Source organism: Ambystoma mexicanum, chromosome 3p (genome assembly GCF_040938575.1).
Source record: "Ambystoma mexicanum isolate Mex_15411 chromosome 3p, UKY_AmexF1_1, whole genome shotgun sequence".
NCBI classification, from domain to species: domain Eukaryota; kingdom Metazoa; phylum Chordata; class Amphibia; order Caudata; family Ambystomatidae; genus Ambystoma; species Ambystoma mexicanum.
Window position 1 is genome coordinate 32,773,368 of NC_090925.1, and position 27,111 is coordinate 32,800,478.

At 44.7% G+C, this 27,111-nt stretch overlaps 1 gene segment (V, D, J or C); it reads right to left on the reverse strand.

The window, feature by feature from the left end:
* LOC138580103 (T cell receptor beta constant 2-like) overlaps nt 1-27,111 on the reverse strand; it is a 54,724-nt gene that overhangs the window by 13,603 nt on the left and 14,010 nt on the right. Inside the window, 2 exon segments of the C gene segment in view lie at nt 11,488-11,594; nt 12,170-12,187. Of these exon segments, the coding sequence occupies nt 11,488-11,594; nt 12,170-12,187 (125 nt within the window).

Genomic DNA, 27,111 nt, shown 5'->3' on the forward strand with positions numbered 1-27,111 from the left:
GATGTCGAGTACATTCTCAGTGTCGCTTATGTAGAGCTGGTCCTGCCTCCGTGTAACTTCAACACCTGTTGTGGATGACGGTCTAGTGCTCTTCATGTTTCCTATGAGCCTCTTCGTGGCAATACTGGGCCATAGTCAAAGGAGTGCGCAATTTCATTAAGTTCTGGTCAAAACTACCACTGTCCATGATGGGCAGGGCATCTATGGTTAAAATGATCATACTCCCGAGATTCTTGTACTACTTTCAGAATGTTTGCTACTATATCAAGGCCTCCTTCTTCCGATTATTGGAGACAGTGATTAGAGATTTCCTCTGGGGGAGTGGGGCGCCACAAACTATCCCTTAACACATCACCCTACCATACAGGGCAGGAGGCATACAACTTCCAGACTTAGAAAGATACTATTTGGCTGCCCAACTTAGCTTCGTCACCTGCTGGCTATCAGATGACGCTGCGTCTGAAACCGAACTGCTGCACTACTTGGTGGCCCCTGTACAGTTAAAGGAACTGATCTGGGTCCCAGCCGGGTGCCTGAAAAACATGCCCATGCTAGGAACTCTGGGGAGACAAGTCTGGCACAGGACCAAAACACTATTGCACTTAGAACACTCCTACTCGCCGGAAGTCCCGCTGGCCACAGATGTGTGCAAGTATACAACTGACCTCGCTAACGTGAGGCGTTGTGAGAGACTTCACCACCCTGCAGTCCCGTGCGGGGCTCCCTAAAGGACAGTTCTTGTGGTACTAGAGGGTCAAGAGAGCTGCTCAGGTAAAATGGGTAGACTGGCCTGAAGAACCAGCAACAGACACTCTGCTAACATTAATGTATAACCTAGGAGATGGATGATGGGTGGTCTCTAGAATATACAGCCAGCTAACTGAAAGACCCAACCCCCGGAGTGATGCACTCAAGTGAATATGGGAAACGGACCTTCGGGCGGACATAGACGAAAGGGAATGAGAGAGAGCGCTAGCATTTCCCAAAGAAGTATCCCGGAATGCGAGATTCAGACTGATTCAACTGAATGTAATCTATCACACCTACATGACCCCGAACAAGGTGGTCAAATTCAACAAGCAAATCCAACCATTATGCCCATGGTGTGGGATAACGGGGGCAGGACTGATACACATGTTCTGGGAGTGCACGAAGTTGCACGGCTTATGGACCAAAATTGAGCAAGCCTGCAGAAGGGCGGGAGTAGCCAGATATGATTGGTCCCCCAAAGAACCTACCCAAGGACAGCCAAGATGAAGCATATAACTAAGTTTATGGACATGGCATGCCTACTAGCCAAAAGAACTACAGTGATGGCGTGGAAACAACCACGGGGGCCACAATATAATGTATGGTATAGGGAATTCGAACGCTGGACAGAAGCGGAATCCAGAACATGGGGGGGAGGAATCTCCAGGTCAGAGGACGGGACAAGTGCAACGTTTGAGACATGGAAACTACTAGTATGGGATATGTTCCAGACTTCGGACGATAAACCCCCCCCCTGAACAGTCACACCCTCCTGAGCCACGGATATAAGCACTGAATGCAATAAATCAAAACCGGACACCTCTTCAACCTTTGCTACACATAAAATATCATCTCCTCACCCCCTCAATGATGTTCCCCAATTGCTCACAGCAAGACCTAATGTAAGGAGACAGTTATTGTTGTTCTGTTACTCTGTTTGGTTTATGTAATCTTTCTTGCCTCTTTTCTTCCTTTTGTTTACACTGGAATGTATGGCACCAAATGCTGACGATGTACTCACATGTGCTGCAATTAAGAAATGCCACTAAAAACATTTTAAAATAAACACCACGTAGAGAAGGTTATTGCAATGGGAGGCAGAGGAGCAACAGGACGGCTGGATAGCCACTTTCAGTAGTTGGATTTTGGCTGGCTCCCTAAAGGACCTAAAAGTGTGTGTCCCAAAAATGGAGAAAATCTGAAATATATTTGTGTACATTTTTTTAATATCCCCTTTCTATCAAACTCCTCCGTGGACAGTTTTCCAAACAATCACGCCCCCATTACACAGTAAAACAGTAGAATCCTGTAGATTTAAAAGGCTCATTGAAAGATGCACCGGGGTCCAGTATCCCTGTATCACAAACACTTTTTCAAGAAGTTTAGCAGAATTCACATCCGCCATAATGAGGTTATGAAATACTACACAGGACATACCCGCATGGACATTACCAGAGCATATCCGACATCATCAAGATCATGAACAATGTCCTTGCAAACGTCGAGATGCATAGTGACTTAAAAATGACTCTAGAAAGCTCTTTGAGGGAAGCATTTCTTGTAGCCCCGGATCCCGATATCAAATTCAACTGTACTGGAAACATCGTTAGGGTTTTAGGAACAGTACAGAATGTAGATGACTTTGATCTGCACGACAAGAGCAATGCTGATATTAACACCGCAATTTACCGTCTTTCCCCGTACCGATCGTAGAGTGTCATTGTCGGATGGTAGTAATGTGTCCTGGTCAGGCAGATGCAGATCAAGGTTTTTAACACAAGATTGTGAAAATTCAGTATTTTAATACGAACTTTGTGGCCATCTGTAAAGAACCTTTTGATGCCTTCAGCATTGTGAGAATGGATGACAATGCAGCTCTGGTCTCATTCAAGTTTGGAAGGGTAATCCCAAAACCAAATGCACCCTTGACAGAGTTGTAACTGTTGATCACGGTGGAGCCCAAATCTATCAGAAGCCATCCCTTTGCAAGGCTTGTTATATGGTCCAGCAGGCCATGGCATGACAGCCTTCACGGGCGTCAGACATGTACAGATCTAGTTTGGGTAGAATATTTAAAAGCTTATTCAGAAGAGCCATACCATTCTTGAAAAGGGGGTTACAGGTGGCCAAGCAACATGGGACATCTGTGGCAAAGAAGATCACTACTGCTGTGATGGGCTCTGTATTCAGAGAGCTGTAGGATCGAATAAATATAAGGGCACAACATGATTTGCAACAGATGAAACATCAAGTGTCCAGTGTGATGAACCGCAGGATTCAGTCCTTCTCCCCAGGGAGGAGCCTTTCCTTGTGAGGCTAGGGAGTTGAGCCCGCTACGCAACATTCCCCCTAGGGTGGCGGTAAGCGGGACATCAGAGGGAGAAACTCTCTTCTGAGGGACAAGGACTCCGGTTCCGCAGAGGAACTCCCAAAAAACCTTTCTTTGGAAACAGTAATACCAGGGCTTCAGAGAAATACATCAAAGCAAGCCACTGTTTGTTATTGTAATATGAGACACAAGATTTCACTTGAGGAACAAAATATTAAAACCGTGAAGAAGTATGGAGAGCGAGTAATATCAATTGCTCAATGTTTGGGAATCAATAATACTGTGGCGAAGAAGAGTGAACAAATAATGTAGAGTGATCAACTAAAAGAGAGGACAGACTATAATCCTCCACTCGGGAGGACCCAGCGACCTATCATAAAAAGGGAAGAAGGACTATGAGCATTGAGAAGTAAAACCCAAGTGATTCAATTCAGTCGAGCCGTGAATGCTGAGGGAGATCAAGAGATCCTACATCGGGAGGAAGTCACAAGATGTTGTCAGCAAGAAGTGCCTAAGAAGGCAAAGTTCGACAAAGAGAGGGTGGGAAAACTCCAAGAGAGAGAACCAGGCACGAGTGGTGGCATGATCCATTAGAAGTGGACTGTTCAGTCCAGCAACAATACAGAGACCGCGGGAGCATTGGTACCGCAGATTCGTGGAGAAGAAACAGATGGAGTCGGAGTGAGAAGCGTAGCCTTCCTGGCGATGCATGAAGAACCAATCCTGAAAACAGGCCCAGTGAGGCCAACCCATAAGAACCAAGGTAACGGGAATGGCGGGAGACCCGGGATGGAACGCAGCGGTAAAGAGCACTATCAACCTACTCGTTCCTGTGAGGATTTCTAAATTAAGAAGAGTGAGGAACACTGTTTGACTGAGCCCACTCGTCCCAGTGAGTGGTCTGAAGTTAAGAAGAGTGAGAAACACTGTTTGACTGAGCCCACTCGTTCCAGTGAGTGGTCTGAGGTTAACAAGAGTGTGAAAGACCTAAGGGTTTTCCCCTTCCTACTCCCCTTGGATCCTCTATGCAGGTGGTCAGAGGATGGCCATCGCTTTTGGATCCCGACCCTGGGGTTGAACTAGCAAGGGAGGATGACCTGGGTGGAGGGTCCTCAGGGATTGGGGAGGGAATACCTGAGGATGAGACATGGTATCTTCCCTTTTCCAATATCCCCTACATGACATCCCCTCAGCCCTCATAGGCTATTATCAATCCCAAGACACCCAGTCTCCACTATTTCACCCAAGTACTGAGACAAGGAAGAGAGAGCAAGGAGCTATGCAGGCTTCCTATGGGAAAAACCATTATAGTACTGCGAAGAGGAAGAGAACAAAGGCAAACCTACACGCTCAGTACAGATGCCCCTCTAACGAGGTCAGGCAAAGTCAAGCACTTAAAACGGACTACTATCACCTGCAGCATATCAACCTTGCATGGAAGTATAAAAAGGACACAGGCAGACAAACAAACCCACTAGCAGTGGGAGCAGAATGCCTGAAAGCAGCAGAGCAGCCCAGAGGTACCCAGTGGAGAACGGGACGCCGAAGAACTACCCCGTTGTTTGGTGAGGGTCAGAGCATGGCGAGGTAGCCATGTCTCCAAGGAGCCAGAGTTCTGAATCCTGTTGGTGGCGTCAAGCAAAGTGCTCATTTCCCTGGGTGGGATACAGACCCCAGGAATAGCCCAGGCGCATGAGGAGAGACCCTGACCTCAATGCTGGAAGAAGGAAGGGGACATCGTGAGCAGCATCATGCTGACCGGTGAGTTTCTGAAAGCAAGAGAAACCCGGTGCAGGTGTGAGTCTGGAGTTGAGAGATGAAAAGGTGAAGCATGCAAGCGGCACGGAAATGAAGAGCAGTTTCAAGTAAAAGTGTGTGAATGCCACAAAAAAGAAAAGCAGCTGAAAGTAAAGTGGGCAAGCGGCACGAGAAAGAAAGAGATGATGAGTAAAGTTAGAAAACAGTAATGTTAGAATGTGGAAGCGGCAAGGAAAAGACAGCAGATAAAGTAGAGTGTGCAAGTGGCATGGGAAAGGAAACAGTGTGCAAGTGGCATGGAAAAGGAAACAGTGTGCAAGTGGCATGGGAAAGGAAACAGTGTGCAAGTGGCATGGGAAAGGAAACAGTGTGCAAGTGGCATGGGAAAGGAAACAGTGTGCAAGTGGCATGGGAAAGGAAACAGTGTGCAAGTGGCATGGGAAAGGAAACAGTGTGAAAGTGGCATGGAAAAGGAAACAGTGTGAAAGCAAAGCAGGAAGAAAGCGATACTAAGTATCAGAGTGGTCGCGCATAGGGGAAAGCAAAACCATGCTTTCGGAAAACATCTCTGATATACAACTATGATGAAAGCCATTTATGAGAAGGTGGAAAGGAGGTGTGAAGCTAGACCCCAGGGGCCCGGGTTGCGCGACCTGTCATGGGTGGACCGTGTGGTCTGACAACAGCTCCACGGCCCAGGGAGAACCTCAGTGAACCGTAAAATACCCTCGAGGAGTGATATGAAGAATGCGGAAGGGAACCCCCATGAAATAAATAATATATGTGTGAATTGGACTTGGAGTTTAAAGATTTGATTTGAAAGGGTACTTTGTGGAAACCATTTAAAAGCGAACTTTGCGAAATCAGTTGAAAGGTGAAACCATTTGAGAGTGAACCTTGGAAACCAAGAGGAGTTGATGAAAAGGGGCTCTGAGTCTGGGAGAAAGAAAACCCAGAGAAGAGCTTCAGAAGTTATTGTGAACTTTTGAACATTATTTGGAATTTTGATAAATCCCAGTGTCCTGAACTTGGGAGAGGGAGTTGCGAGAAAGCTCCAATGCCATCCGCTTATTACTTTTACACACTGTTTATGTTTATCCATTCTCTTGCACAATGCTAGTCTATAGAGTGAGGGCAAGCGTAGGATTGACACTGACAGCCTTTTTGTTTTGAGTGATAGACGTAGACTATTCTTCATTTATGTTACTGTTTGATTGTACTCCCAGTTAGAAGTAGGGCTAATTAGGTATTATGCCATCCCATGTGACCAAATAAAGGTTTTTGAACTTGTATCCTTCTGTCTGAGCCCTTATTGTCAACTTGGCGCAGTGAAGGTGCTCAACAGCACGATTCACTGGGCCAAAAGAGGACGCCCAGGCTCCACTACAATTCTCAGTGGGCGTCCTCGTAGAGCACAACAGTGCACTGTGTGGATTGCGCCTGTTTTTAGTTATAACGGGCGCAATCCAATCTCGGCAGCCTTTTTGTAAAATAACAACATAGTCATTATTTTACAAAAATGCTGCAGAGAACACAGGTGTGTATGAACACGTTCCTGTACACAAAGTGAGCAGCTTCAACATTGCAGGATATTGAAGCTGCTTACTTTGGTGTATAGGAAAGTGTACTTATACAACACACGGGTGTATATGAACCCTTTCATTTACAACAAACAAGGCTTCTTGTGGCATTCCTCCAGTGTAAGGCCACCAAAAGGGTACCATGTATGTGTGCTAGTTTAGCGCATATATTAAACTGCTGGTGTGCCACAAGAATAGCCTTCCAAAAAGCCAGTTTACGAATGTGGCGGTTGCTAGGTTGGTTTCCAACCCATCCTAGCAACCGCCACATGCATTCCTTCAGAATAGGTCTTAAGTACCGAAAAGGTTGTTAAGCCTTTTAACGTCCTTTTCGGTACTTAACACCTGGATTAGAATAGGGCCCAGACTGTGTCTATCTTTTGATACCATGCCTGCCTCACAAGAGTGAGAAACACTCTGGGACCCAGCCTAGTCATCCCAGTGAGTGATTTGAAATCCAGAAGAGTGAGACACCCTAGGGCACTCAGCCTACTCGTTCCAGTCAGTGGCAAGAAGTTAAGAAGAACGAGCACCAGTGTGAAACCCATTGCACTCACCTCAGTAAAATAAGAACTGAACAAGGGATCAAGAATAACCAGTGGGTTAGCTATAATAATCTGAAGGACAAATACAGTGAACCAGAAGCAAAGAATCTTAACATAAACTGTCTTATTCATAAGGAATGAAGGCTCTAGAGAAACCACGGACAATAAGAACCAGATAAAGAGGGATTCAGTATGCCCGGCAGAACCTGAGAAGAAAAGGCTTTTAGCAACGTCTAAGAAAGACATTGGGCCTCATTACGAGTCCGGCAGCAGCCATGCCGGAAAAACCGGCAGGCTGCCGCTGGACCCGAAATACCATTCCGGCTCTGTGATTGCCGGAATCCCCAGGGCATTACAACCCCGGTGATCCAGTAATTCCGCAGGCGGAATTCCGTAAATCCCCAACCCCATGGAGTCCCAGAGGACTCCATGGGATGGGGACAATGGAAACACTGGTTCCATCTATGACAAAGCTGGTGTTTCCATTTCTGCCTGCAAGCGGGTGGTGTTACTCCCACCAGGTCAGACCTGGAGCGACACCTCCCTCCTGCAGACCTCGGAATCAGCCGGTCTGGAAACGAGGGTGGCGGTGGATTTACCGCTACCGTTGTTTCTGGTCCGTCAGGGTCATAATGAGGCTCTTGCTTCTCCACTCCTTTAACTGCTAACTCTCTGTTCTCTCCTCCTTTCCCTTCTCCCTTTTCCTATCTCCTCCCCTTACTTTCTTCTATGCACTTACTCTATCAGAATTGTCCCTGGACCTAATATGATAGCAACCTCGTCTGTTTCCTCCACCCTCCCATTACTGTTTTTTCCTCCCCACCATCCCTCCAGCACTATCTGAAATGTCGTCAGGCCTAGTATGATAGTCGCTTGTTTTGTTCCTCCCCTCCCTTTCTGCACCCCTCACCTTTTGTTTTTCTCCGGCTCTACCAGAAATGTCGTCAGGCCTAGTACGGTAGTCGCCTGTCTGTTTCCATTTCCTTCCCACTCTCCCCCTCCCTTCCTTATCTATGTCTTGGCTCTGAAATGTCATCAGGCCGAGTACGATAGTTAATTTCACATCCTTACTGTTCATGGCCTGTAAGAATGTCATTGTATTTTCCCTTGTTCCCTCCCTTGCCTTGAAGCGCTTTGAAACACATTGTGTATAGGCGCTATATAAATAAACTATCATATCATATCATTGTATCAGGATTTCTAAGCTAATAATCCTGAAGAAGAGAAGTCTACGAAGAAACGAAAAGGGGAACAAAAGACTTGGAAAGGCGCCCAAGAAGAACTGAACCGATTAATCCATGAGGTAACTAAAGAGTACTGCAAGATTGTCTACTAAAGCGTATCCAGGAGAAGGGGGTCTTTCTCTTGGCCTTTGGTTATTTTGTATCAGTGGTAGGGACAGAGCAGCTGAGATTTGGATGGAGACAGATTGTTTATTTTTTGGACTTCACCAGAGACTAAGAGCACCACAGTTAGTATGGTTGGGCAGGGAGACCCATAGACGAGGGATTGTGAGGCCTTTTTCACTTATGACTTTAAAAACTGGTCTGTCTCCTCGTTCTGACCTACCACACCAGCCTAATCTACATCCGTAAAACCCACTTCAAAATAAAAAACAAAATCAATATGCTGCGAGGTCCCCCAAGACCCTATTAAAGAAGAAGAAACAGAGCAACAACACAGTCATGAAGGCTTTTTTCAGTTGCATCCCACAGCATAAAGGTTCCGCAAAACTGTCAATACATGTTCAGGGGTCACCTTCGGGGGAAGATTAGGAAAGTCCATTTTCAGAAGAGTACATTTTTCTTTCATGAGAAGACCCAAGACTTTGAAAATACAATCCCAGTCTGACTTTCACTTTTAGAGGTGCCTGTGTGCTTGTTATGCACCATTTCCTCTGAAAGACTGAAGTTACATTGGGCCTCATTACGACCCAGGCGGACTTCGCGGTGCTAAATGCACCGCGAAGCATGGCGGAAAGCCGCCGATAGCGCCATGGGGGTTGGCGGATTTACCGCCCCATTCCGACCTCGGCGGAGCGGTAAATCCCCAATCCCCATTCTGCCCTTCCCCATTCCCATTTTTGCCCCATAGGGTATAATGGGAGTGGGGAAGGAGTTAATTACGCCACCGTAAAATACGGTGGCGTAATTAACAACGAGGTCCCGTAGCGCCATGGTTTTCTCCGGCTGGTAAAACCAGGCGGAGAAAACCTCCATGGCGCTACGGGAACTCGTAGTATGGCGGAGAGGTACGCCATGCACTACGCTGGCGTAATACCCTCTCCGCCAGGGTCCTAATGAGGCCCATTGTATCTCATGTATGTTTTTGCTTCTGGTTTTAATTGGGGCAGGATGTACCACCAACCCGAGTATTAAATGAACAATGTTCAACATATTAAAGACTCTCCAAGGGTCTCCCATGTAACATATTCTTCTGAAAGTGCCTTTCGGTTCATATACGAGTCATTTAGTCATTCAGGCGCATCCTGTTGCGGATCCTGATAATGGGGGCCTAGGAAATCCTTAAAATAATCATATTTAAAATTCTATTTTACTACAGCAGCCATTACACCTTGATTTGATATGATTTGTTATGTATAACGCGCTTAATACCCAGAGGTTTCTAAGCATGGACCCGGGGATCGAACCTGTGTCGCTCTGTGTCGTCTTGCTTCCAAGGCGAGCATGTTGCGCTTGAGCTAACCTCCCTTGAACAAACACCCCCTTCAACAGTCTCATTTTTGTATCCCTGTATCAACTTTTAGCAACTCCCCTGCCAACAGACAACCCTTACACACATCCCGACATTGCACGTAGCTGTATTCTCTATGTTTTGAGCCGCAGCGTCAATGCTGAAGCCGGGGGAGAGCTAGCATCGGGTTCCGTTTGCACTGCTTTTTCAACAAACTGCTGGTGAAAAAGTTGAAAATATTAACATTTTGCTAAGCTTCACATTTCAAAGGGGAGAGCTAGCAGAAGCATGTGTTACTCACACCACACTTACATTTCCAACAACATCATCGGCTTCATTGTATGAAGTGTTCCCCATAACAGGGGTATGTTCCTCAAATTGTTGCGTGAAGATTCCGTCTAGCCCATCCATATGCGCATGGAAGCTGCTAGCATTGTCATTCTCTTTCTCAACAACCTTGTATATGAGAGAGTTAAGCGGGCTCCCACTGCAAATCTCACTCGCGATAGCTACCACTGGTTTCCAGTTGAAGGGGTCCTCATCCAAATAGCACTTCTTTCCAGAATTATTAGCAGTCAAAGGTTGGTATCATTAACAACATCTATAACCTCATCGCAAGGAACCTCGTCCATCACTGGTGGGCTTTGCGGTTTAGCAAAGATTTGCCACCATTTTCTTTCAAGGTTTCTCTGTTCTCCTAAAAGATGTTTCAAGGTGATCCACCGACCTCTTGTATTTGTTTTGAGATAACTGGATCTATCAAAAGATACACTTTTATATACATCACAGACTGGCCACCTCCCGCACACACATGCCACATGCATGTCCCCAGCTCAGGAGGCTGATTGGATTCTGGACATTTGCAGGTATGTCATGTCTGCGCAGCAGCTGTTCAGGCAAGCGGAGCCTGCATAGTGCAGCAGCTATTCCGACCATTGAGGACCGCGTGCCTGCCTTTGACCCACACAGCACATACTGCAGGGATGGGGCATGGCTATAATATTGCATTTCTTAGGGTGATACATTGACCTTGATCAAAACCAATTAAAAATCTAATTAAAACATAAACACATTTTGAAGGAAATTAGAAAACAATGTAATATAAAAAATAAATGAAAACTGTATGTAAAAACTGTATGTAAAAACAAATAAATGAAAAACTGTATGTAAAAAACAAATAAATGAAAAACTGTATGTAAAAACTGTATGTAAAAAACAATTAATAAAAACACATCAACATAAAATTAAAAAAGAAATGAAAACTGTATGTAAAAAACAAATAAAAAAACACATCAACATGAAATTAAAAACATATGAAGAATACATCAATAATTAAATAAAAAATGTTTGGGGATTCGTGACTTTGATGGACCTACTAGGAAGCACCTGCCAGTTTGACAAGAGGTATCCCTATACACTACTGGCAAAGGATCATGGGAGTTGCAGCCCAAAACACCTGGAGGGATACAGGTTGCAAACCCTTGTTATATATAAGCCCAATGAAGTAAAATATTAATGTGTAAATGGGGATTGGTTGATTATTGTGCATGCGCGTTGGTCGCAATTTATATTGCACGTTTTGCTGCATATATATATATATATATATGTGTGTGTGTGTGGTGGCTTTAGGGATATACTTAATGCATTGAGGTTATAGGAAGTTGCGGGGTGTCTCCCCTGCATATATATGCAGCAAAATGTAGATGTCAGAAAAAGATTATGCGGCCAATTCTCCAACGATCAATTCTATTCACAGTAATCACCCAAACCGTATAAATGCACACACGGCTGGACAGAGCAGTGTAGATGTGCTGGCAACATTTATCCTTACCTTAAATCTCCAGGCAAGCACAGTCACCACAACACCATATAGAGACCCTTTACACAAGAGTAAAACATAAGTGAATTTTGCTGATGTCGCTTGCCGCTTGTACGACTCTGTAAAAGAAAGGGAACATGTTTCGGCCATGTCATATAGTATGTCTTTTGCACAATATCTTTAATAATAGCGCCGCAAACCTATCGTTGTTATTGCTGTTATTTTCTTTATGAAACATTTTTATTTTAAGACACTCAGCAGAGACTTGAATGCAATTACTGCCCCTTTATTCCTTCAAACCAACATCAGCAAGAAAGGAAAAAGACTGCATTTGTCATGATCCCTTGACATTGAAGACAATGTAGATTGTGCACAGTCCCCAGTACATTGGGGCTCTATCTCCCATTCTCGCTGCCACAGCTAAGTGTATAGTGACGACAAATACATACTTTCTAAGAATCAGATTGTTGCGTGTAGGAGTTGACGTTGGGTGTCGGCGCATTTACTGGGACGGGTCCTGATGAAGTGCAATCTACTCTCAACTCTGTGCTGGCCAAGGTGAGGCTCGGTGCTCACATACTGCATCTATCATCTGCATATCACACATATTCTTACAATAATCCATGACAGTAATAACTGACCATTCCAAAATTCCCAGGTCAACAAAGGATAACCACAGTGTGCCTTCTCTTACCTTTATCCAGTCCGCATTCTGAAATAAGAAAAGAAAGGAGACAGGAAGATGTTTAATATAAAATTACATCATGATATGTTAACTTTTAAATTGTTAAAATGAAACAGTTATATGTGTATTTTATATAAAATGTATATAAAAAAGGTTTAAACAATTAAAATAAATTAAAATAATTGAGACTGTTATATTTGCTGCTGGATGATGCTTACACGTGAGCGCTTAGCCAAATAATGCAACTTGTTGGATTCTTAGCTGCATGCATTCCCATGAGACACCCTCTCCTAGGACTCTATGTTAAGACGATAGATTGTTCCTTGTTATGGAAGGCTCATGTGCTTGTGGAATCCAGAAATGGTACAATGGGGTCATGTTCTTTAAATTCATAATTTGATGCCGGGGAGCCCGGCAGCGGAAAAGAGATGGGAGTGCTTTTGTTACTTTTTCTCAAGCCATGTTTTGATCTCTCCCCTCTCATGAAACGCTAATTTGGCTATTGTGGAGAAATGTGTGTGCCCTGTGGCCTGCTGTTAGGGAGAATTCTCACGTATGGCTCTTTCCCTTACCTAAAGAGTCCCCCAGCAGCTTCCGGACGTGTTGCATGTCGCGGGCTGCCTGTTAGGGAGAATTCTCACGTATGGCTAATTTCCCTTACCTAAAGAGTTCCCCAGCAGCTTTGCTGGATTTGAAGGGTTTGTTTCTTTTTTTCCTGCTAAGAGTGTGACTCTTTTTCCCACTCTTAGGCATCTTTGCTATGTGTGTTGTAGGCTATTTTTGTGTTTAATGCCTATGGGATCTTTTCTCTCACCCATAGGAACCATCCTTATGCACATGTGGTACACCGCACCCTCCGTGCAGTGACACAGGGGTGTCGTAAAGACCCCCAAACATAGACTCCATACCCTGGGACTGACTACTGTCTCCCAGGGCATGTAAAGTCCCCATTGACTTTACTAGTCGATCTTTATGAACTAAACCAGTACACCCCATCTTAATATGGAAGTACTGGAAGGGGTTAATAGTTTTTCCCCTATGTTCATTTTTGAGAGGGTACCTTAAAGTCCCCCTCTACAAAGTTTCTGGCTGGTGGCAGTGGTTACTACCTTTTATATTGGACTGCAAATATCTCCCTATGGGATTTTCCCATTGTTCGAGGCTAACACTTTTACTGACAGTCTCTAACATACCGCCGGTTTATATTATTATTAACTTTACTCCGGTAGGTTTCATTTGCCAGAACTTTGATATAATTTCTTTCTCGTGTCTTACTCCAAACTCCTAACCCAGGTCGGGGATCCTTTGTTCGCTCTTTTGGCGGGCTTCTGCCAAGAAGTCCTCTTTTCGGCGCCTCTGAGTCTGGGGTGGGTCTGTTGTTTGGGAGGGGGAGTAGAACCCTTGGACAGAGTTGCCACAGCAACTCAGGTCACACTCTAACCTGATAGGCTGGAGGGTCTCCCGCCAAGAAGACCACTCTGCTGTGTGAGTGACAGCTAGGCTGTATGAATGTGTCTCTTTCTGCATAAAAGCAGGGTCCTGAGGACTGGAAGAGCAAGACGTCGCCACTGGAACTATGGAACCGAAGGGGAGAGAAGCCACACACATCTTCAGCATCTACACCACCTTTGAAGCCCTGCCGGATCGTCTCACCACTTTTCTTCCACACGACGAGAGGAGATCTTCAGCGAAAGAGCCTCCTTCCCTTGAGCTGGTGGGGTCAATCAGTTCACCTATCGCTTCCTCGGACCTGCCTTGGTCGAATCGACAGTGCCCAGCACTTGGAGACCGGATAGCCAGGCAGCTATCGACCTGAACCGCGATTAAAAGGAGCGTACCTTTTAAACTTTGTTTGGCAGCACCGCGGCTGGTTTCATCCCTGGGTAGTGCAGCGACCAGAACCTTCTTCCACAATGAGAGCCTCTCTTCCTCTGCTGGACCCCTCGACCTGCTAGAACTACCAGTAACAAACACCACCGCAGGAGCCACTTCTTCACGTTTAACGTACATTGTTCCGCCAGGCCGCCCTTTCTCCGTGGTAGCCCTAAAGGTGTTTTAAATCCTTTATCTACTTGTTGGGTCGGCCGCCCTCTCTCTTAACATTGTCTTTCACCTCACATCTACCTTTTCAATATTCGACTACCAAAGACTTGACTGCAGCTGCAAGAACATTTTTGCTCCTAAGCTCTTGGTCCTGTACCACTGACTCTGGCTCAGCCCTATGGACTCTGGCTGATTTGTTAGATCTGCTCTCACTAGTTTGGTTTTCAATGAGAAATGTGTTGATGCACCTGAATCTTCTAAACCCCTCTTCCTTCCTACTGTTTTTTTTTTTGTTGGTATAACATTTTTTATTGTTTTGTGGACATAGACAAGTACAACAACAACAAAAAAGGGGGGGGGTAGTTGACACTTGGTCACTACACATAGCCCTTTAAACATTTAAACATTTAAAGATTTAAAATCACAGGTATACATTTCTTCCTGGCATCTGATTTATGTTTGCATATATCATGAAGTTGCTACGTCTTGAGTTTCTCGGGATCGTTCCGTTGGCTTATATCAGTTCACTGTAGTGCCATTTTGCTCAGTTTTCATTCACTTATCTTTCTGCTAAAGTGTTACTGTGCATTACTTGTTCACAAAACTTCAGGGAAGTGTTGCTAGGAGGTGTCTGAAGATATTTCGGTTGAACTTGTGCTTTCCCTCCCTTTCGTAAGTGCCATTTGTAGTAGGTTTTCACTGTGCCGTTTTGCTCAGTTTTCACTCTACCGCAAACTTGTCTACAATTGAATAGGGAGTTGTATTTACTTTTCCTTGACTGAATTTTTTACGTACTTTACCAATTGTGATTATGTGTTGACTTAGAAGTGTATAAAATAAATATATATTCTCTTTTTAAATACAAGCTTTGGTCAGTGTTTCCTTGCTCTATAGTACTGTACTACCTGTTGTGTAAACCCTGAATACTTCTCATCTCCCTCTTGAGATAAGTCTGACTGCTCAGCCACAGCTACCAACTAAATCTTTGTGGTACAGACCGATACCAAAGGGGATTTATTGCTCTCACCTGTAGTCCTAATCTGGTGTAGGGCTCCCTAAGGGAGCTGCCCTGGATTCTGCCTAACACCTGCGGACATGTGGCGTGGTATATCAAAATAAAGATAAATCAATCAAATAAATAAAAGCGATGTCCGAGGCTACTAAAGTGAGAAGCAGCCAATTTCACAGGACTTTTGTTATGTTGTCGGCATAACGATGTCCCAACCAATACAATCTTAACTTGATGATGTTCATGTAATGATGTCATATGTAAGGGGGTGGGCCTTGACCGGTTTGGAGATAATGGATTGACCAATGGTAGATTTAAATATACGAGGTTACGTAGGGGTTTTGATTAGAGCAGCCAATGATTGTGTAAGCATGTTTTAAAATGTTCTATTTTATGATTGTGTAAATCCTGTGTTTCTTTTGGTTTATACCCCTTGGCCTGACGGAGGCGTGTTTTGAATGTTTTGGTATCTTCTCCCGGCCGTTTACTTGTGTGAATATAGTAAATAAAGTTGGCTTTCTCGGGCACGTTGGTCCGCTCTGTTATTTTGTGTTATTGACTGGCTTTGGGGGCACTTGTTCACTTTATTGCCCCAATGACTGGTGCTTCTCGAATGATGAGCAGCCTGCAGCTCTTTGACACCCTTTTTTTGTGTGCAACTTGCACATTTTCAAGCACTCTTGAGTATGTGGATGAATTGGACACTTGAAGCAAACCACTCGCAATACGAATGCTCCGCCAACCTCAAATGAACTGCCCAGCCTTTTCTGAGACTTCCAATCAACTAATCAGCTTGAGTGTTTGGTGAAATCAGTGCTTAGCCTTACCTCATCGTTCATCTTCCTTTTCTCCGTCCTGACCAGCAAGGGGCGTTCTCCCAAGACATCATTTTGCTCACAAGTTAAACTTTACCAAATAAAACATATGGCAAAGAGGCTCCTCCTATTGGAGGGGTGTACCCTACAAGTATCTCCTCCTCAACTCTGTCAGCTTTATTGTTCTGTCACTATACAGGTAGTGTGTTGCCATTGGTGCATCAAACCATGCTTCATTTTCCCTCAGCAACTCTGAATATGGCTATTTGGGCGGCTCTGTAGCACATAACCCTATGGAGTCCCTTCTGTTGTGGGTGCAACGAATTGCAAACGTGCATAAGCAATCTGAGATCCTGCAGGAGAAGGTTCTACTGCATTTGTGCCGCCCCACAATTCTTCGCGGCATGAACGATACAGCGCACTTCCTGGATCGCCCAAGCTTTATTTATGGCACAGACAGTCAGGTAATTGTGCCTTGATCCCCACGAGGGAAGGGAAAAGCGATGCCATTCCAGGGTCATCTCCTCTTCCATTGCCTTCTTCCTAATGGACAAGTTTCAGGTGGTTTCTGACCAGTCCTGGACCTCAAGGAGTTAAATTAATATATCATGAACGCAAAGATCAGGATGGTATCCCTGGATTCCATTGTGATGGACCTCATCGTACGTCAACCGTTGACATCAGCCGATCTTCTGGATGCCTATTTGCGCATCTCTAAACATTCCTCACAGTGAGACATAAATGGGAGTCACATCCAAGATCAACATCGGGCCAAGAGCGTTCACAAAAGTGGGGGCACGGCTAAGACGCAGCTGCAGTTCAACGGGCTCCCCATTAATTCACGACAGAATTACTGGATCATCCATGCAGCATTGGTGATGAATAATAGCCCTGGACACACGGTGAAGGGGTTCAGCACAGCACTAGTTTCTACAGATGGATTTCATCTACGATAGTTTGTAAAGTACTGGTGAAAAATGTTGCCTAATCAAGAAAGTAATATTTTTCTATTATTGCTTGTGACTTGGGTCCAATTAAATACTGACTACCAAGAGGTCAAGAAACAATATTCTGTTATACTACCATGATTGTGGTGGGTGTAGGACCCCGATGGTTGGAAGTGTGTCAGCCATGGGGATGGAAGACACCCTGAGTGTTTGCAGACGTGTTGCACCCTGTAGGTTAGTCATGCATCTCAAGACCTCTCACTTGATTGCCCAAGGACACTCGAGTGCACAGGCATATACTTTGATACTCATCTGTGCAAAATTCACCTATCATACATTGTGTCGACAAGTTCCAGTCTTGCGGGTATGCTCGGGGGTAGGTTTGGAACCTTTCAAATGTCTTTGGCTTCCGGTTCTGTGCAGGATGGCTGCATCAATAGTCATTGTACCATGGGCAAGATTGCATCTGGAACAACTGGAACATAATGTGCTCATTCTAAGGTCTGTGGCAGTACAAGACACCAAACCTTTGAGCCCCTTATTGGCAAAGCAGCTGATAAGGTGGAGGCATAATGATCTACTACTGAAGGGTCAGACTTAATGCTACTTGTCCCCCGGCCACCACAAGTCATGCCAACCTGCAGAGATAAGGAGTGAATTTAGGGGATCAGTCCATTTTACGCCTTTGGACTGACATCCCAGCCCTGTTCATCAAACTTGAGGGAGCTGGTGCAGAGGTTTCTGGCTACTGTCAATTTCAACACCCGATAGAGTCTCATCACATTTTAATCACATCATCTTGTTTCAGAGAGGTCTGATACAGTTGGATCTCTCTCATCAGTTTTAGGCAGAGGGTCACCTCATTTCTTTACCGGGTAGACCACATACACACAGATTCCCTTCAGCCAGGTGTGGCTTTCATCACTGCAATATTTATACTCACTGTGAGGAATGTGAGGGTGCCCTCACTTCTTTCCCCAACATATCCTCCTTCCAAGTGGCCAGGGAAAGGCCATTGCCATCAGCTCCTGACCCTGGGGGTGGATAGTCGAGGGAGGACTACCTGGGTGGAGGAGACTTGGGGTATTCCCCATTTACCTTTCACCATGAGTCCAATGCCCCCCTCTTCCTTACCTTTTCCTTAAATCATTCCCCAAGAAATACCATTCAGGTACTGGCAAGAGGATGAGACTAACTAGAGAAATACATTGTCTCTTCATTGACACTCTGACATACACACACCAGTTATGTACTGGGACGAGGAGGAGGCAAGCAAGAGCAATGCGGAAATTACAAGTCGGTAGTGAGAGGTCTAGACCTTTTCAGACCAATCAACCTGGCGGGAAGTTTAAAAGCAGGAAGACCAGTGAAAATGAAGGCAGCTGTGGAAGCACATCTACAGACCGCTGGGGAAGTGCAGACCTCTACCGCTGGGAAGCGCAGACCTCTACTGGAAGACGGCAAGGCAGACAGAGTACTTTAGAGCCCCAGAATGATTCAAAGTGTATGCAGTGGGAAGCAAGACTTAAAGATGCTGGAAGCCTGCAGCGAACAGTGTAACGGGAACCGGCGTGACCAAGTGAAGCTTCCGAGTGATGCCTGGACTGCTAGAGACTCATCGGTAGCAGGAGGAAAGCCACGGATACCATCGGTGGAGACAGAGCAAGGTGCCCCGCAAGAGAGAGAAGGCTTGTGGTGGCTGGGGACCTCGCCGGAACGCCCTAGGCACCGACCGGTGGGTCAGCCTAGGAAGGGGGAGAACGGGGTGGCAGGTGCAAGTCACACTTATGCAACTTTAATCAATGCTGAACTAAAGGAAAGCAAACGTTTCTGAATAGCGAATTGAATGAAAGCAAGAAAGCAAATCATTTTAAATGCCGAATTGAATGAAAGCAAGAAAGCAGGCATTTTTGAATAACGATCCAAATGGAAAACAAGTACTGTTAAATACCGAGCTGAATGAAAGCAGTTTCGTGGAATCCTACGTGGTAAAGGAACTGTGTCATTTGAGGAAACCCGTATTGGCGGGAGCCATAAGAATATACATGAAAATGCATCAAGTGAATGGGGGCAAAACCAGCAAATGGTGAAGCATCATATGGATGTGATGAGAGGATAAACCCAGCATAATTGTAGAGCTGAAACAGTGGCGACGTGTCTGCAAGGAAGACGAGGCAAGACAGGTGTCTCAGTTGCGTGACCTGTAATGGGGGGATTGTGTGGTCCGACAACTGTTCCTAGACCGAGGTCACATATCTGTGGACAAGCCACTTAAAGTATCTGTGAAGAAGGTCGTGTTTGAATGTAAAGGTATCTGGGTGTGAACTGAAATTAAGGAACTGTATGTTATGAACTTGGTGAACGATAACCAAACCAGAAGAGCTGGAAGGTATTACCAAGAACGGTGATGTACAAAGGTTGAAAGACTTGAACATTGGGGAAGGGAACCCCTTTGCTTGTGAACTGCCTTGAACTTTGGGGAAGGGGAACCCTTCACATACCAAGAGCTGGAAGAAGCTCTGAGCTTTTAATTGAACACTTTTCATTTTGATGCTGATATCCCTACACACTGTATACATATATATGTGAGGGCAAGTGTAGGCTGTGGACACAGACAGATCTTTGCTTTGGATTTCCTGACAGAGACTATCCTTAGTTTAGTACCTTAGCATAGGGCAAGATAGGCCTCTATCCAACCCTGTTTCTGTTAACAAAAAAGTTAGACTTGAAATTCAGTTGTCTGCGTCTACTTCATGATGCCTTCACATCACTTACAATGTTCTCTTCGAAATGCTGAAGGTTCTGCACTCTCTGGGTGGACATGTTGACCTCCTTCAGGGATATGTTAATCCCTTGGTATTGCGCCTTGGCAGGGTGATCCTCACTCATGGGCAATGGATGCCATGGGATTGCGATGGTCAGCTCATCTGATCTGCTCCTCCTGTTCCCCTGATGCAGCAGGTCCTCTGCAAGATCAGGGAAGACAGGTCCCTGGAGGTACCAGTGGCTTTGTGTTGGCTTTGGAAGACTTGGAAACTCATTCTTGTATCAGAGCCTCTAATATCTTCTGTCCCTTGTTCTCGTGCCCCCCCCCCCCGAGGTTGACAATTCTTCTACTCCAGGCTTTGAATTGACTATCACTGTCGATCTGCAGATGCAATGAATCGGTCTAGTGCTATTCAGCAATTCTCATAAATTCCACTCTAAAGTGGTGCAGCAGACATTGGAAATAGTTCTCTTCTTGGTGCTTCCCAAAGTCAATGTCATTTTGGTGATCCAATCATCATCCTGAAGTTTCTATGAGATGGTTTTCCTTTGGGATTTTCGGTCTCTATTCTGAGGGCTCAGCTAATGCCCACTGGGATGTTTAGAGAACCCTAAAATAACATTATGACTTATCAGTATATCTAAATGGACAGCAACATGCTTTTCTTCACCCACTGCCCCATCCAGTTGGCCCATCCAGTCCTCCCTGAGATTGTAACCAGGGACGTCATTTCACCAAAATGCCAGGGGCAGCAGAAGTGACATCACACGACCCTTGACCTCCGATGACATTACAGGAAGTGATGTCATTTGACCCCACCCCCCACCAACACTCTTTGATTCGTTTGAGCTCCCTCGCTATGCTGGTCGCTCTGGAATATTTGGGGCAAATACACATCCCCCTCCAAATAAAGAAATCTTCAGCTCCCTGTGCTAAAGCACACATAGCAAAGCAAAAAGTGTCAAGTGGTGTTGTTTCTGTTTTGGGGGTCACATCATTAATTTATACATGACATTGTGGAACCATGCCTGGGATATTTGGGAATGTGTAACCGTGTTACATTATGGGATGATGTAAGCTGAAATTTTGTAGTTTCAAATTAGACATTTCCATTTATGTAATTGGTCAGGACATTGGTAAGGGCATGCATCCATTATTCGAAGTTTAAATGAGTGCAAATGCATCAATTTGTATGGCGGACAGACGAAAGGGGCATAGACTCGCCCTGAGAGGAGGATCAGTCAGAGGCCAGAAGCAACCGTGCGAGAACCGGCTTACTGCAACACCCACTCCCAGGGAGCCTGAAAACCACAAGGGCCTGCCTCCCTTAAGAGTCACCCCTCTCTCCTAATCTGCAGTCTCACAGTGTACGTGCCCCCACTCCCAAACAGGAGGACTCCCAGTCCACCTACGCCAACGCGCAGCTATCCGAGGCCGGGCAGGCTTCTTCTCTTCACACTAGCTATGGTGACCTTCAAGAGGGAGCAAAGTGGTGGGTGCCTTCTTCTGAATATAAACACAAAGGGGCACGTTGATTTTTTCTTTTTGTTTTAAATTAGTGGTAGCAAGGGAGATGGCAGAGGTAGCAAATGCGAGCCCTGGCGACTCCCAAATGGCGTCCCTGATTGCAACTGGTCTTCGATTTTTCACAGAGGGAATCTCTTTAACCTTTTGAAGAGACCACATTAACATTCTCACTTTGAAAACGGTTGTCCTTGTTGATATAGCCTAAGTAGGTAGATTGGGCACTGTTTGACTACCTACTTGCGTTTCTTGCCAAAGGGATTTGTATTGGGACCTTGTTTGTTTGTTGTTTGTTTATTTTTAGGGCGCCCAAACCCTTAGGTAGCTGGGCGCACAACATGATAGGAATACTTAAAGCTTGGTTACATTTGCTTCAATAAGATATATACAGTGTGACCTTGGCTGATATTTGCTCCTAAAGTTTCATTGTTTTTTTCATATCACACAGGATCTGATTTTACCATAATTCTCTCACACAAATTGTCGACTTCAGTTGTTTTATGTTGCCCAGGTGTCCGAAATGACAGAGTACATACTTTGTAATGTGTCAGTTTGGCTTTACTTTCATGCCGCAAATGTAGAAACCTTTCATTGTCCTGTTGAGCAGATGAGTACAACACATTAGTTTATTTGCCTGTAATCAACATCACATTCCAATATCCCGACCCGTGCTGGGAAGATGTAGTGGGTCATGGCTGCCGAGAGGTTCGCCTCAGATTAGCCTTGTTTGAAATTAGTGTGGCACTAACACACAGGCTCCTCCTCCTCGATGTTGTTGTTATAAAAAGCCGCAGTTGAGTTCCAATATGTCAGCGAGCCTTGGTTCTGCTTTTTCACAGTCATCTCAAAAGCTTATGAGTTGTTGTATAATGTGGGCAAATGTGAGGCTTTCAAGGATTATTGCCATAGTATGTTATTGTGTTACAGTTCTCATGCCTTTGCTATGTTCACCCTGGTAAGGACTGGTACGAGGAAGCCAGACAATGAGGCAATGCCCTGATGATTTACCCTTCATCTTCATTACTCTGAGTCCTACTCTTCCTCAACCCAGTCCTCTGTATGTATTGTTCAGACCTGTGCAGTATGCACTAGGTTTTGACAGCCCATTCAAGTTGCTGGAGGGGAGGAGTGTATATCGGATCCACCTCCCAATGAGAGGATCCAGTTTGATAAATAATTTCTACGGAATGTTTGGCGTCACAACTAAGGAATAGCTCTGAAAATGTCCCCTAACTGATAGGGATTGGGACGATGAAGATTAGGACTCAAGTAACCACAAGGTACGTGCACCAATATGACCACCCCTATCCAGAATTGGACTTTTCTTATTCACTGAACCAATTAATAACTTGGCCAAAGCCGTGGATTAATTTTTAAATACGGCTATTGATCAATTGGCACCAATCCCTAAACCCACTGAGCAACCCTGTGCTGGTGTCCAGCAACCAGATGTCTACTTCCTTATCTCAAGAGGCACCTCCAAAAAGAAAGCACCTAATGCATGAAGGGATTACATACAGGGCATAGCTGCCAACCCCAGAACCGAGGGCTCCACCAGTGGCTTTGCCACATGTGGCAGAGGCAGTTTCTGCCCGCACTGTACAAGATGAACGGGTTGATGAATATATTTTATAAAAAATATCCAGAAAGGCTCTGAATCTGTTGCAAAATCGAATGGCAGGATCCCCCTATCACTTAAGAGATGATATAACTGGGGTAGGATCCCCCTCCATCCCAATGGGTGACGTCACCTTACAAGGTGCAGATTGGGAGAGCGTACTTCCACTGTACCGAATACGAGGGCCCCACATATGCAACCCCACTTCCACATCCCGCCCTGCGAGTAGGAAAAGGGTGCCTCTATAGCGGGTGGCAGAGTATGTAGATCAACCTCTGAGATGCTAGATGGGTTCCAATACCAGGATCAATATGGAGACAGATTGCACCCACCCTAATCTCCATCTCCTAACTACATTTAGACCAGTTGTGGACAATTTAAATCTGGTCTTGATCACTAAGTGTAGTAAAGACTTGACACAAGTGGTGGGGAAGGCATGGCTGACTTGCCAAGACCTCATTCTGAACAGGGAAGATCCTTAATCTTGTAGAGAAGATGCATTTTTAGAACATACTCTTGAACCAGGAGAATTAGGTTGTTGGGCACAGAGAGCCTTGTGCTTTCTTGGAGATGCGATCGAGTCGATGACCAGTGAAAGAAAGTAAGACTTTTCAATGTAGTTTAGTCCCAAATTAGGGTGGGCTCGCAGAAGCTAAAGACAGTGCTGCTTGGGTAAGTGTTTGAACATTTCTTGGAAGATTTGTGAATGCATTTAACTCCTGAAACTTCTCTTAAGTGCATATTTATGTCACACTTTCCCTACACAGTTCTGCTCAACCAGCAGGCCACGTAGGTCTTCAGGTTTGTCCTTCAGGCAGCACCAGTCTGAGCAAGAGTTTTCACCTCCCAAGTCTGCGCTGTTCCCATAGGGGTGGCAGATGTATAGAAATCAAGGTTCAAGGGGAGGGGAAGACCCTTGAACGTTCAGCCAGGTCAACTCGTCATTGTTCAGCATTTCCCTCAACGGGGAAGAAGTCTTCATCATGGAAGAAATTGATCTCCTATTTATCAAGATCCAGGGGGATTGCAAACAGAAAGGTGCTCCATGATAAATGTTATGATGTGTCCTCAATAACGGGCGCCTGAAAGGGAGATTCTATATCCTCTGGAGGGACATCTCCCACTTTCTCACGACGGAGCGCAATGTTGTGAAAAGAAGCAACAGGCATTGGACGGGTTTGTCACCAGTGCACTCTAAGAGATATATTCCAAGTGTGAAAGAAAAATAAGGGTTTGGACCTAGTGATAAACCTCAGAAATCTTAAGAAGTGTATTGCCTATAGTGAGTGAGTTCACAGTGGAGACAATTGCCTCGGTGAGACACTTGAAAAGCACTCCCAACTATGGTTTTAATTTGTGTCCAACTCCAGAAGTATCACCAGTTTTTGAGGGAATGGAATTATTATTTCTATGAGGCTTTTCCTTTAAGGAAGAAGTTGGTTCATAAGGCTCTTGAAACCGATATTGTCCTGTGTCAGGACTCGGCAATATGCCATTTGACGACATTCTAAGAATGTCAGGATTACCTTGCCTAAAGAAACATAGAATCACCTTTAGGCGATCGGAATCTTTCTTCGCTATCTAGGATTCAGCATCAGTTGGGAGTAATGTTGCCATATCTTCCTAGTAGACCAAAGGAGATCGTCTCCATAAAATCCAATGATCACAGTCTGCTCCTTTGATCAAGAAATGAGCAGGGCAAGTCAGATACCAGCGGTGTCTCCAGAATACCTCCGGAATACAAGGACTCCTTTCTTCTCCATTCACACAGAACTTCCAGGACCACTGCATCACAGGGCTCTCCAAAGTTTAAGAATTCGGGAATTGCAGAAGGTCTAGACTACTCTCACTGTGTCCCACTTTCCTTAGAGATAACCCGTGGATTGCAATTCTGGAGGCTGTGTCCACTCACGCCTTGAAACACTTGTGTTTAGGCGCGTTATAAATGCCATATGATATCATATCATATCACTTACGCCCCTCACCTGCGATGATTACCTGAGGCAAGTCTGAGAGGTGGGGGTAAGCTTGGCAAGGGTATTCCCGCTTGATAATACAGAATTCCACACACATATTCTGCCCAGATCCATATCACATTCAGATTTCTGCAATGAAGTGAAATGGCTCTGCCCGTCTTCTTCAGCGAGAGTCTCGGGCAATAACACAAAGACGGCTTTGTCGAAATTGGGCAAGGACCCCCTTACAGACCATTCGGAATCACAAGGTCAAATAGGAGCACACACGCAGATCTTTGTAATGTTTGTTAATGCAATAGGAAAAAAAAGCAGAGGTTTGCTGGAAATTTCAAATATGAAAGAAGGGATTGTGTTGGTGGCAAAATCGTTTTCTTTTGTGTTACACCGCAAAGATAGTACACATCTCAGACTTCCTAGCAATCTTAGCGAAATTTGGATTAGGGAAAAATGGTTCTGCCCCATTCCATACCAAAAATAGGAGTCCTGGTGCTCAGTTCCCAGTGCTAGTTAACACTGCCCCTGCTGAACGCTACAATTCTCCACTTTGCATCTGCATTTCCATACTAACGTGTTTGCTATTTCATTATATTGATTATGTAGTTCTTATGATGTTTTCGTTGCTCTTTCCATCTCCTGGACTATAATGTGTTTCCACACTACCACCAAGGGCAGAAGGGGAGCTCAGGCTATGGTGGGGTGGTCTGAGGTAACATTACAGTGAGTGTTGAAATGGGGCGCAATGGCATTGCACCGGATACTGAGGTAGGGTCTAGGGGCATTGCAGTGCAAGTTGCAAACGTGTGTAGCTGCCATGCACCAAAGGTCGCTGAGTGAGCTGGCAATGTGACGCTGCCACATGAGAAGGGGGTTGTGACATTGCATCAGATGTTGCAGAGGGTTATGCTAGCCTCGCACTGGTAGGTTTTGAGGGGTCTCGTGCCATGGAACAAGAAGCTGCATAGTGGTGTGGTGTGGTGGCATTGCAGCATGGGTTGCAGAGGAACTAGTGACATCATACAGAGCCACACAGGGGTGTAGTGACACTGTATAGGTGGGTGGACTGATATTGTAGATTTGCATGCATTCACTTCGCAGAAAGTCTTCAATGAGGAATGATGCAGCGCTCCGTTATGCATCTGTACTGTTCTATACATCTATAAAGTGCTCCTTTATGCATCTGTACTATTGTAAACCTCTGTAAAGCATTCTATTATGCATCTGTAATGTTGTACTCCTATGAAAAGTGCTCCTTTATGCATCTGTACTATTGTATACCTCTGTAAAGCATTCTATTATGCATCTGTAATGTTGTACTCCTATGAAAAGTGCTCCTTTATGCATCTGTACTATTGTATACCTCTGTAAAGCATTCTATTATGCATCTGTAATGTTGTACTCCTATGAAAAGTGCTCCTTTATGCATCTGTACTATTGTATACCTCTGTAAAGCATTCTATTATGCATCTGTAATGTTGTACTCCTATGAAAAGTGCTCCTTTATGCATCTGTACTATTGTATACCTCTGTAAAGCATTCTATTATGCATCTGTAATGTTGTACTCCTATGAAAAGTCCTCCTTTATGCATCTGTACTATTGTATACCTCTGTAAAGCATTCTATTATGCATCTGTATTGTTGTACTCCTATGAAAAGTGCTCCTTTATGCATCTGTACTATTGTATACCTCTGTAAAGCATTCTATTATGCATCTGTAATGTTGTACTCCTATGAAAAGTCCTCCTTTATGCATCTGTACTATTGTATACCTCTGTAAAGCATTCTATTATGCATCTGTAATGTTGTACTCCTATGAAAAGTCCTCCTTTATGCATCTGTACTATTGTATACCTCTGTAAAGCATTCTATTATGCATCTGTAATGTTGTACTCCTATGAAAAGTGCTCCTTTATGCATCTGTACTATTGTATACCTCTGTAAAGCATTCTATTATGCATCTGTAATGTTGTACTCCTATGAAAAGTCCTCCTTTATGCATCTGTACTATTGTAAACCTCTGTAAAGCATTCTATTATGCATCTGTAATGTTGTACTCCTATGAAAAGTGCTCCTTTATGCATCTGTACTATTGTATACCTCTGTAAAGCATTCTATTATGCATCTGTAATGTTGTACTCCTATGAAAAGTGCTCCTTTATGCATCTGTACTATTGTATACCTCTGTAAAGCATTCTATTATGCATCTGTAATGTTGTACTCCTATGAAAAGTGCTCCTTTATGCATCTGTACTAT